Raw genomic sequence first — 12,956 nt, 5'->3', positions numbered from 1 at the left:
GAAATGAATGAAATGTTGAGAAAGGATAACATTTTGTTTAATCAGTGTTCTCTGTTACCAAAATTGCTTCGAAGTGTTTATTTGTTAATGCTGATCTGAAATGAGATGTTCTGCACTTCATCTTTATGAATGTCTTTTTGCAGAGATAGGTATTGCCAAACACTACTATCATCTACAACCACATCATTTTAATTGAGCATATTCATGCCTTGGCAGCTGTTGGTGGAATTCCGTTAGATTTTACACTTGGTATTTGCCTTTCTGCACATCATTATATTACAGATGAATCACTTGTACTTGAAGGTGAAATGGAAGCTCTCCTCAGTTACCTCATTAGATGGATATTTAAATATGAAAATTTCCTTTGCACTTACATTCATGTCCAAAAAGTGATGCTGAAACTGTAGTTCACACTCACGAAGTATATCCACTATAAATGTATGTGGAATAGCAATAAAGCTTCTCATTTTTAACATTTGACAGATTGGGAAGTGTACAAAGCACCTTAACATGATTTATGATTCAAACAATGTTAGTTGTTATTGAAATGACTTTACCACAGTATAACTTTTGCCTGTAAGTGCAGTTTTCGCCTTGTAATTTTAGCTTCAGTTCATTAAGAAACATTATCAAGTCAGCAGCAAAAGATAATGTCCAAAACCATTAAGTGTTCAATGACAGTGATTGAGAGCAGTTCTTCTCGTTCAGAAAATTATTTATCCTGTCCCTGAGCTCAAAATTCATGATAAAACTTTACCACTCCTAAGTCATCCAATTGCTGTATGTTAGGATAAGTCAGGGTATTCAACTTCTAGTCCTGACCCCCAAATTCCCCAAACTGATGGAGATTAAGTCTGTGATAGAAAAAGAAGTTCATTATTAACACCATGGGTTCCATGACACTAGATAGGTTCTTGTATTTTCCACGGTGAATAATCACAGGCCTTAAACATCTTACATTTTCACAGTTCAGTTCAGTTTAGTCGCTCAGTCGTGTCCGACTCTTTGCGATCCCATGAATTGTAGCACGCCAGACCTCCCTGTCCATCACCAACTCCTGGAGTTCACTCAGACTCACGTTCGTCGAGTCCGTGATGCCATCCAGCCATCTCATCTTCTGTCGTCCCCTTTTCCTCCTGCCCCCAATCCCTCCCAGCATCAGAGTCTTTTCCAATGAGTCAACTCTTCGCATGAGGTGGCCAAAGTTCTGGAGTTTCAGCTTTAGCCTCATTCCTTCCAAAGAAATCCTAGGGCTGATCTCCTTCAGAATGGACTGGTTGGATCTCCTTGCAGTCCAAGGGACTCTCAAGAGTCTTCTCCAACACCACAGTTCAAAACCATCAATTCTTCGGTGCTCAGCTTCCTTTATAGTCCAATTCTCACATCCATACATGACTACTGGAAACCATAGCCTTGACTAGACGGACCTTAGTCGGCCAAGTAATGTCTCTGCTTTTGAATATGCTATCTAGGTTGGTCATAACTTTCCTCCCAAGGAGTAAGCATCTTTTAATTTCATGGTTGCAATCACCATCTGCAGTGATTTTGGAGCCAAAAAAAAAGTAAAGTCTGACACTGTTTCCACTGTTTCCCCATCTATTTCCCATGAAGTGATGGGACCGGATGCCATGATCTTCGTTTTCTGAATGTTGAGCTTTAAGTCAACTTTTTCACTCTCCTCTTTCACTTTCATCAACAGGCTTTTAAGTTCCTCTTTACTTTCTGCCATAAGGGTGGTGTCATCTGCATATCTGAGGTTATTGATATTTTTCCTGGCAATCTTGATTCCAGCTTGTGTTTCTTCCAGTCCAGCGTTTCTCATGATGTCCTCTGCATATAAGTTAAATAAGCAGGGTGACAATATACAGCCTTGACGTATCCCTTTTCCTATTTGGAACCAGTCTGTTTTTCCATGTCCAGTTCTAACTGTTGCTTCCTCACCTGCATACAGATTTCTCAAGAGGCAGGTCAGGTGGTCTGGTATTCCCATCTCTTTCAGAATTTTACAGTTTATTGTGATCCACACAGTCAAAGGCTTTGGCATAGTCAATAAAGCAGAAATAGATGCTTTTCTGGAACTCTCTTGCTTTTTCCATGATCCAGCTTTGTAAATTGGTCCAAATAAAGCTTTTCCTTCTCCACACATGGGTCTTACCATTATTAGTTGTCAACACATCTTAGCAGATTCCTCTTCAGTTTTTCTAACTAGTATTTCCTCTATCTCTTAGACATAATGTCACCCATACTTCTTCCACACAGAGCATTCATAGAGACTAATTATTTGGTTCCTTCACAACTCAGCATGGTCTCCTCAAACAACTGAAAGAGTATCGGTAAAATCTATCTTCTCATCAAAAACCACAGGAAACCATTCCAATTTGCTTCATTTTTAAATTGTTTATTGATGTGGCTCCCAAATGTCATTAAATTTTTGAGCAACTGGTCTTGCCAAAAGGATAACAGTGTTCAACAAATTGATTTTCTCTGGACATGTGTCTTCTGCTGTTACAATTAAACAGGATTTCATGAACTCACCACCTAGTAGACTGCTTTCCTTGTGTCGCTAACAAACGAGCCACTTGGGCGCTTACATCTTTTCATCTTTCATCCTTACTCACGTTGATTTCTTATTTTTGTGAAGAATTACACTGTGATGAGATATTCTAAGTTTTCCAAATTCCTGAACATTGCTTGCCTGGGACTTGGGAATGCCATGCCCACGCTAAGTGTGGTGATATCGGTGCATAGCGTCTTCTTTTAGCACAACTTTGTGTCACTGTGTGCTTCCCCGCTGGCTCAGTGGCAAAGAATCCACCTGCAGTGCGGGAGACACAGGAGGCACGGGTTTGATCCCTGGGTCGGGAAGATCCCCTGGAGGAGGAAATGCCAACCCACTCCAGTATTCTTGCTGGGAAAATCCTGTGGACAGAGAAGCCCAGTGGGCTACAGTCCGTGGGGTTGCAAAGAGTTGGACATGACTGAGCACGCACGTACACAGTATCGTTGCGTGACGAATGCAGCGCTTTGCCATGTAAATGTGACAATAGAGTAATCCATCCTACTGTACCTTAAAAGTACAATAAAGTCTACTCTTTTGGTCTTTTCTTATTTTGACATACACTGGTTATTAAAAAAAAAATAAGAAATGTTATAATACTGCAATAGGCCTGGCACTCGAAACAGGTTACAGTGTGTCACTGTGACTTGTGTGCGGAGCAGCAGTGTGAGGCTGTGAGACCAGCCACTCAGCCTGCTGTTGTAACAAGAAAGCAGCCATTACATGAGGAAAGTGAATGGATGTGGCTGTATTCTGATAGAACTTTATTGGCGGGCCCTGAAATTTGAATTTTGAGTTTTTTCTACCTATCAAGAAACAGTATTCTCGGTTTGCTGCTTCCCAACCATTTAAAAATATCAACGCTCTTCTTGACACTGGTAGCTATGTCAATAATCAGGTTAAAAGCAAAGCGATTCTTTTGAGTGGTTTCCTTTGGTCCTTGATGAGTAGATAGATTTCTACTGAGACTCTTCAGCTGTGTGTTTGAGGAGAGACCATGCTGAGTGTGAAAGGACTAAAGATTAGTCTCCATGAATGGTCTGTGTGGAAGAAGTGCAGGTAAGGATATTTCAAAGAGAGTGAGAAAGCACTAGGGCCAAAAGACTGAAGTGCACTCTGTGAAGATACTGGCCGTACGAACACAGGGGACACACAGGCCATCGTTTCTCAGCCCCTGCTTTAGACTGTGGTGAGGGTGTTGGTCCCCACTTCGAGAAGTCCTACCTGCTGTACATACAGGAATGAGTTCCCCCAAAGCCAGTTCAAGCCCCGGAACCATAGTAGCCAAGCAGGTGGGCTAAGATGATGCATCTTTTTTTTTTTTTTTTTTTTTTTTTTGCAGGATGGTACCCGGGTCGTTGGGAAATGCGGTGGTTACTGTGGAAAATGCGCTCCATCCTCTGGCACTGGCCTGGAGATTCGAGTTTTATAGTTAAGGTAAGTGTCTCTGTCCCTCTCTATCTTTCTCGCCCTCTCTCTCTTGCCCTCTGGCTCTCTCTCATTCTTGGAGCAGTCTAATGATTAGCAAATGTAGGTGGGTCATGTGCCCCCAGACAGGGGAAGCTGCCCCAGTGCTTTTCAGCCTTGTGTCTCCTGCTCACCTGCCCTCGCACGCCTGCGGCCCTCTGCCCTCCACCTTGCACGTGCAGTCCCCAGGCATCCTGCACCAGGTTCCTCTGCAGTGCTTATTAGAAATGCTGCTCCCTGGGCTCCATCTCTAGAGGTCCTGCTGTGTTGAGTGGAGGTGGATCTAGGAATCTGTATTTTTAATGCAGGAAATTCTAATGCAGAAGATTCACAGATCAGCCTTCGAGAAATACTGCTGAGGGTATTACGAGAGTAATATTAATAACAGTCGTTGACCCCTGACTGTGTGTCAGGTACCATGCTGGGTAGGCATTATTTCCGTGCATCCTCACAGCGAAGCCACAGTCTGGGGCTGTTACCCTCATTTTACAGACAGAAGCTGAGATCCACAACAGTTAAGCGGCTGGCTTAAGTTCACCATGGATTTCCTTGGCAGAACCCAGGAGGGTCCTACCCACAGCCAGTGCTCTCAGTTAATGTACTCTTCTGCACACTTGTAACTCACAATGTGATCCAAGGACCAGCCTGACCTGTATCACATGGGAGCTTATTAGAAATGCAGGATCTCTGGCCTCATTCCAAATCTTCAAAGTCAAAATCTGCATTTTAACAAATGTGCAGGAGAGTTTCCCTGTTAAAAGTTTGATAGTTCCTGTCGTGACTACATTATGCTGGCAAGTCCTCCCTCTGCTGGGCAGAGAAGTGAACTGATCGCTCTTTTTCTCATCTGATTGCCTTTCATGGATAAGAGATGAGCTCAGCCAACCCACACGACCCTCCTACATCTTCTCTCAAGCTTCCAGCAGCCCATTATCCTTTTTAGGCTCTTCAAGATCCTGGCAAAGGAGTATATAGCTGACACTTGTGTATCAGTTTCAGTATTTAATCATCTATAATAAAAATTATGAACTTAAGGTAGAAATATTTCCACTGCAAGAAGCAACAGGGAAATAAAAAAGGAGAAGGAAAACAAACTTACTGTCTTAAATAACTGAGATGTCTAAGCAGTGGTCTGTCCCCAGGCATGGTTGGACCTTGAGGCTCAGAGTCATCAGGGCTCTTTCTTTCTCCATCCATCAGCAGTGCTTGCCCCTTGAGTGACTTCATTCTCGGGCAGATCATCTCCTCCACACCATGGTCCCTGGCAGTTCTAGGCTTACATCATCTTTACATTTCATGGCCCTTAGTAAATGCTCACCTCTGACATCTGTTGTGCACAAGAACTCTGGCTCTGATTTGTCACATGGCCATTTCTGAACCAGTCACAACATCCAGGAGACTGGGATCATGTACCCACCTAGAGTCAGGTGACTGACAGCCTCATTTGGAAGAGGGATGGTTGCCAAAAGACCAGAAAGAGTTTGCTGTCAGAAGAGAAGAGGTGGAGTAAAGGAGGGTGCGGTCGGGGGGTCTCCATTTGATTTGTATTATGTATATTTCATATCTAGTAAAGTGTACTTTATACATTTCTCATGAGTAGTAACATTTGAATGAGCACATACACATAATATTTCCATGTCTGTACCAAAGGACCAGAAGGAAATACACCAGTATGTGAAGAACATTATCTCAGGCTGGGGGAATCACAGGCTGGTGGCTTTTTATTTTATTCTTTCTATATCCTTGAAATTTCCAGTTTCTTGTAGCAAGCATTATTTTTAAGTTCTGTATGTAAAAATTTCTGGCTTACCTGTTCTTGACTTATGTCATTTGAGACAGAAGATTTACATTTCCTGGTTGGTTCATTTGCTTTCAGGTGCTCAGAAGAGGAAGCCATTATGGGATGGATGAAGGATAGTGATGAAATACCTCCACCTTAAAATTTGTGTGTATGTGTGTGTGTGTGTGTGTGTGTATGAGAATTTGTGGGCCTGTGTGTGTGTGTACATATGCATATATATATACTTATATACACATACATATGTATATGTGTGTGTGTATATAAATGTGGAATAACCTAATGATGTAAAGTTTAATATTTATGTTTGAAATTATTTATTGTGATGTAATATTTTTGTACGTAAAATGATTCTATTATGACTGCCTTTCACATTATTTCGTCCCCTGCAGTCAGACCACTGCATTTTACGTACTCTACATTATATGTAGTACTACGACAAAAGTGATCCTTTATTATCACGGTACACTATTGTTTACTTTCTATCTGTAAATGATTTATGTTACTTTTTTTTAATTGTAATTTTTTATAAGAAACAACTTAGCTACCATCAAGGTGCTACGAGAGTTGTATCAGGATATTGTTGGCATTTCTAGGAATGTGTCATTAGCCAATTGGTAATTTAGTGATGTCACTGATTGTACCAGCTATTAATTATGTTAAGTATCTATTCAGTTTCATGTGATCTCTGGGAAAAAAAATTGCTGCCTTGGTGCTAATATTGTGTGTATTTAAGTGATCATTGGACTCAGAACTGTAAACACTTTTAATAGAAGGGAGAAGCCGAAGAACAACTTTCAATGGACAGAGTCACTTGGATAAAATAAGACCAATTGTTTACCCTTGTTTTTAGACATGGCTTCTTGGGAAGAGAATGGGACTTTGTTCTTGTTGTTACTCTTATCAGTACTTTGCTTCAGTTAATGGTGCCTTCGTCTCTCTGGTTAAAGAGAGGGTCCTTCAAGCAGCTTCATTACAGAGTGACATTGAGCCAATGAGAGCCGCTCAGCGTTTTGCCAAGATACTCTGAAATGGTGTCTATGTCAACAATTGCGACAGAGGATGCATGGGGTGGGGGTGAACTTCAGCCTCCCCAGCACACCTGGAGAAATCCAGAAACGGAATCTTAGTCATCAGGATTGCCTTTTGCGTGAAAACTTTGGCTGGTGACTTAGCCCCTTTGAGCCATGAACCTTAAACCCTGTCAGTGTCCATGGCTGCTGCAGTAATCGGCATTCAGAAGTGAAATGAACTATGGAGTACAAGATGCCTGAGTCTTTCTTATCTTTGGATCCACTCATCTGTGGAAGTCCTGTTTGTTACTTCTTTCCAAAATGGAACTGCCAAAGCCATGGTCTTTCTGCTCTTCCAGCCTGATGGAAGAAGAGTCGTCACCCTTGTCAGACACTCGATTTGAGAAACCTTCCCACTTTGAAAAGCCAAAGAGATTAGGAAAAACCTGTCAGTATTCTCCAAACCCACACAAACTTCAGAGTGCTCCAGGAAGTTATATTCAATGTATGAATAAGTGTTATTCTCCTTTATTAATACATTGTGAAAATATACTGCGAATAAATACCATGACCACATCCAAACATTTGTGTTTCACGTGATTTCTGGACACTTGATTCAAGATGGGATGAACATGCCTCTAGTTTTGTTTTGTTTTATTTTTTCTAGTTTTTAAGATTACCATATTGAGAAGAAATGCAGGCTTTCTTAATCCCATTGATTGTATTTGCCATTCTGGAGACAGATAAAGAGTGGGGACTGTCTCAAGGTTTGTCTTTTCACCACTTAAATCAATTAGTTGAAGTGGTTATTCTGAAAATCAGACAAAGAAACCTCTTGTCTGTGCAATGGGGAAACCAGTGACCAAACAGAACAGAAGATTTAAGTGAGATTTGGGGGCTTAATTGTTAATATCATGTAACAATATTTCTATTCTAGAGATTGATGGTGTCCTGGAAAATGAGAGCTTTCCAAAGAGATCTAAAGAACAGCTAATAGTAAGTGAACACCCCTGTATGCGGGAGCCTTTACTAGATTGTTTTAGTTTGTTCTCAGAACCACCCGGTGACGTGGGTAATAGACTTACCATCATTTTTTTTTTTAACAGTAGAGATTTCAGTTGTTTATCAAAGGAGCCAGAGTTTGAAATTCAAGTCCAAAAAAGTTAACTGACTACTAGAACAAAAATCAACACTAAGAAAAAACTGACAGAATACAGGCTATCAAGATGCATAATTCATAATGGTCACTGTGTATTTTTTTTTTTCCCAAATAAAACTCACCCATTTAATTCAGTCATTTGGCACAAAGAAGGCTCCTGTTTCCTTCAGTTTTTCAGTCTCTCTAGGATGCTAATTGTTTTTCTTTTGATAGTCTTTTTTTTTTTTTTTTACTTTATTTTACTTTACAATACTGTATTGGTTTTGCCATACATTGACATGAATCCGCTACGGGTGTACATGCGTTCCCAAACATGAACCCCCCTCCCACCTCCCTCCCCATAACATCTCTCTGGGTCATCACCATGCACCAGCCCCAAGCATGCTGTATCCTGCGTCGGACATAGACTGGTGATTCGATTCTTACATGATAGTATACATGTTACAATGCCATTCTCCCAAATCATCCCACCCTCTCCCTCTCCCTCTGAGTCCAAAAGTCCGTTATACACATCTGTGTCTTTTTTGCTGTCTTGCATACAGGGTCGTCATTGCCATCTTTCTAAATTCCATATATATGTGTTAGTATACTGTATTGGTGTTTTTCTTTCTGGCTTACTTCACTGTGTATAATCGGCTCCAGTTTCATCCATCTCATCAGAACTTACCATCATTTTTTGGAAAAGCAGACAGAGCCTTTGAGATGCAGATGGGCCCACATTCACATACAGTAAGTGACAGTCTCAGAAAGAACTTTGGCTCTGATTGGGTTGCATGACCACTTCTGGACCAGTGACATTGTCAAGAAGGCTGGGATTATGTGCCCTCCTAGAGGCAGGTGATCAACAACTTTAGTTGAAAGACCAGCTATCCCAGAAAAGAAAGGCTGTGCTATCAGAAAAGGGTAGATGGTATGAAGACAGGCAAAAGCAACACATCTCCCCTCAAGATTACACACGTGTGTGTGTGTTTGCATCCACATGTACACGTGCATGTATGAAATCTCCGGATCCCATAGCTTACACCATAGTTTCATAGTTCCTTGTCACCCTACAGCTTCCTCTGAGACCTGGGTTCTAGTCTTTTGTCTGACATGTACTGATTGTGTGATCCTAAACCCTAGTTTCCTCATCTGTAAAATGAAGCTGTTGACATGCCTCCTGTCACATGGGATTGTGTTTTATGAAGATGCTTTAGCCCTGCACTAGTGGTAGCAAAGTAGCAGTACTGCAAATGTGCATCAGTATATCTAAGCTGACAATGTGGGCATGGGTTCTGTATCAGTTAGGAGTTGTGTTCAGCTTCTAATTACAGAGACCTGACTGCAATGGCTTGCTCATTAAAAAGTATATTTCACCATTATGTAGGAGAAGCCTGAAGATAGGCAATTCAAGGCTGGTATTGTAGCTCCACAAAATCATCAGAGACGTCATTTCTTTATCTCCTCTCCTCAGTCTTCCATATTTCCATGTGGCTGCCAGAGCTCCAGCAATCACTCCCAAATTCCAAGCAACAAAAATAAATGAGTGAGGGGAAGGGTAAAAAGTAGCCTAGTCCCAGCTTTCCATTTTCTGAAAGGGGTTTTCCAGAAACATCACCCAACAAATTCCACTTGTATCTTCCCAGCCAGAATTGAGCCCTGTGCTTGAACCTAGGCTGTAGAAGCAGTAGAGAATTAGGGTTGTTTTGTAGGGTGTGTTGCCAGACTAAATTAAATGAGGAATCTGTTCCTAGAAGGCAAAATGGATTTGACACAAATAACTATTAATAGAAGTCTCTGCAATGGGATCAGCTACAGACACAAGAGGGAACAGTTTGGAAGCAATTATTGCAAAGTAAGCCAGTAATAATAGGATCTGGGTTAGAATGGTGACCGTTGTAATGGTGGGAAATTTTAGAATGATAAAAGCGATAAAATGCACAGGAGCTGACCGTGGGTAGATTCAGGGTGGACTGTGGAGGAGACACTGGTAGGGTTCAAAGATGAGGTTTCATTTGCTTGCAAATGAATACAGCCAGAGTGATAGAAAGATGAATGGTTGGATGGGTGAACGGGCAGACACAATCTATATAGAATCTATTAATTCTTTACATTTTTACAGCACTGCACAGATTAAATATCGTCTTTCTGTTCTACTCATTATTTACCCAAATACTGTTCATAGCACATCTGCTAATTTCCAGTCACTGTTCTAGGCACTAGGGATGCAGCTGTGTCCAGCTGACCCTTGAACAACACAAACATTAACTGCCCAGGTCCACGCACATGTGGGGTTTTTTCAGTAGTAAATGCTATGGTACTACATGGGCTGTTATTGGTTGAATCTACAGACACGAAAGAACTGTGAATACAGAGAACTGACTGTAAATTTTTATTGGATTAACCACCACGTTGTTCAAGGGTCAGCTTTATTATTTAGAATACAGGCTAAGAGGCCATGCCAGGCCACTGGGGCCGCCATAACAGCACATCACAGAATGGGTATTGTAAACAACAGAGATGTGCTCTCTCGCAGTTCTGAGGGTCAGAGTCCAGCGTCAGGGTGCCCTCAGGGTTGGTTTCCGGTGAGGCCTGTCTTCCTGGCTTGCAGACAGCTGTCCTTTCACTGTGTCCGCAGATGGCCTTTCCTTGGTGTGAGCGCCGAGGAACGCGAGAGCGATCTGGTGTCTACCTCACTTCTTATAAGAACCCTAGTCCTGCAGGACAGAGCCCTTCCTCCTGGCCTCCTTTAATCCTTACGATCTGTATCTCCAAGTTCAATCACACTTGGGGGCTGGGCTTCAACGTGAGAGTTTTGGAAAGACACAGTTCAGTTCGTCACAGAGCTGTGACAGAGAGACCCCAGAATAAGACGGACATTTATTTTTCTCTTGTTCACCACATAGAGGTCAGCAGACAGCTGGACCTGGTCAGTGACTCTATTCTGCATGCCACAGAGGACTTGGGCTTCTTCTGTTCTGTGGCTTGGCCTTTCTCAAGGTGTTGTCCTTATATAGCTTATCCTCACTGTGTCTGTGTCCAACCCGTGAGAAGCAGGCAATAATTTCAAGGCAGTACATGAAGATTAAAGAACAACTTTTCTTAAGCTTTTCATTCCATACTGAAGTATGGGCAATTTACAATGCTGTCTAAGTCTCAAGTTTATAGCAGAGTGCCTTAGTCATGCGTAGACATGGGTCTGTTCTTTTAAAGACTCTTCTCCCGTGTAGGTTATTGCAGAGCATTCAGTAGAGTTCCCTGTTCTATGCAGTATGTCTATATTAGAAACATTAGTGCGTATATGTTAACCCCAAACTCCCAATTTATCTCTCTGCCCTCCCCCTTCCCCCTTGGGTAACCATAAGTTTGTTTTCTAAATCTGTAAGTCTGTTTCTGTTTTGTGAATAAGTTCTGTATTCTCAAATTTTTTAGATTCCGCATATAAGTGATATCATGATCTATTGATCCTTGTCTTAACTTCATTTAGTCTGGTAATCTCTATATTCACAACTTACTAGCAATTGCTTAGATGCACAGCCTGATCTAGAAGCAAGAGAAAATGTCACCTTTTTCTAACTTTGCCTCACTCGCCTCATTCTTTTAAGGATCCTTGTGATTGCACTGGACTCATTAGATAATCAGGGTGATCTCTCATATCTTAAGATCCTTTCCTTTATCACATCTGCAAAGTCCCCTGTGAAAAGTAAGATCCCATATTCTCAGATTTTGGAGATTGGGATGTGGACATCTTTGGGTTTGGAATGAAAGGTCATTATTCTGTCTACTGTATTTTCCAAACATTTACTGACACAAGAGATTGACTAGGTGTTGACATGATTGTCCAAAACTCCGAAGAGCCACACCGGCCTTTATGTCAATGACTCTTAGCTACAAGAGAGGGATGTTCTCATAACCCATGTGCCTATATTCAGTATCCACATATAGCCTGAGTTTTCCACCTGCATTCCAAACTCTGCAACAGTTAAATCGCTTGATTGGGTTTTCCGTGTGGCCCTTGTATATATACGTATCTGCCCATCTTGGTCCAAAGATTTTTGAACTTGGCGAGAATTTTGTGGTTCTGCATATGCTTCCTAGGACATAGAATTCTTACGGCCCTAAAGTAACAATGCACTGAATTCTGATAGATGTGACCTGCCATCTAGACTTAGAGGGCCATCTTTATGTTATGACCGCCTTATAGGACTTGAGCCACTCTCGGGTGTAGACATTTTCATAGGTACATTGCTGTTTTCATCTTCTTCATCTTTCTTGATAAGCCAGGATGTTTCTTCAGTGCTTGGTGCTCAGTTTCACAATACTATAGAATGGGTACACATTCTATATGGGAGCCTTTTCAACTCCAGTGCACCCTGGGCCAAGGCAGGGGACTTCAGAGGGTCCTTGTGTGGTGCCTGGTCATACCCCCAAGCTTACTCAACATCTCTAGGCACGGGGCCCGAGAATCTGCCATTTTAGTAGGCTCCCCAGGTGATCTTACGCACACTAGGGAAACCTACCCTTCCAGGCATTGTTTTTCACAAAGCACTGAGGCTGTCCAGGCAGTGTCAGTTTCCTTCATCCCATCACCCCAACACTTAGTGTTTGTCCATGATGGTCATGCAGTCAATACCCACGGGCTGTAGAACAAGATGGAATGGCTTGTGGTGTTCACCACTGCCTAGCTGTGTGATCTCAGACAATACTCTTATACTCTCTGGCCTCACCTTCCTCTTCATTGGGAGGAGGGATAATCATGGTACCCATGTCACTTGGTTGCTGTGAGGCCACGATGTGCTGATTCATTGAAAGCATTTGGAATGCTGCCTGGCATGTGGCAAGAACTCAGTATCTCTTAGCTACTAGAAAATGGCAAAATGCTATAGAAACCATTTAATTTGGGAAAGGCTGCTGTGGGAAAGGCATACAGGTATTGGCCCCCACTCTCACCTGCTTTCCATGTCCTGGAGTTGAGAAAACAAG

At 41.9% G+C, this 12,956-nt stretch overlaps 1 protein-coding gene across 1 annotated transcript in view; it reads left to right on the top strand.

Moving 5' to 3' along the window:
* ADAMTS9 (ADAM metallopeptidase with thrombospondin type 1 motif 9) overlaps positions 1-6,278 on the top strand; it is a 162,659-nt gene extending 156,381 nt beyond the window's left edge. Inside the window, exons 39-40 of the mRNA XM_052658936.1 lie at positions 3,900-3,994; positions 5,901-6,278. Coding sequence (XP_052514896.1) covers positions 3,900-3,989 — 90 coding nt within the window. The 3' untranslated portion in view covers positions 3,990-3,994; positions 5,901-6,278. The remainder of the gene's footprint in view (positions 1-3,899; positions 3,995-5,900) is intronic.
* The last annotated feature ends 6,678 nt before the right edge of the window (positions 6,279-12,956 follow it).

The sequence above is a fragment of the Budorcas taxicolor genome, chromosome 1 (genome assembly GCF_023091745.1).
Source record: "Budorcas taxicolor isolate Tak-1 chromosome 1, Takin1.1, whole genome shotgun sequence".
Lineage (NCBI taxonomy): Eukaryota > Metazoa > Chordata > Mammalia > Artiodactyla > Bovidae > Budorcas > Budorcas taxicolor.
This window is presented reverse-complemented; position numbering and strand designations above follow the sequence as displayed.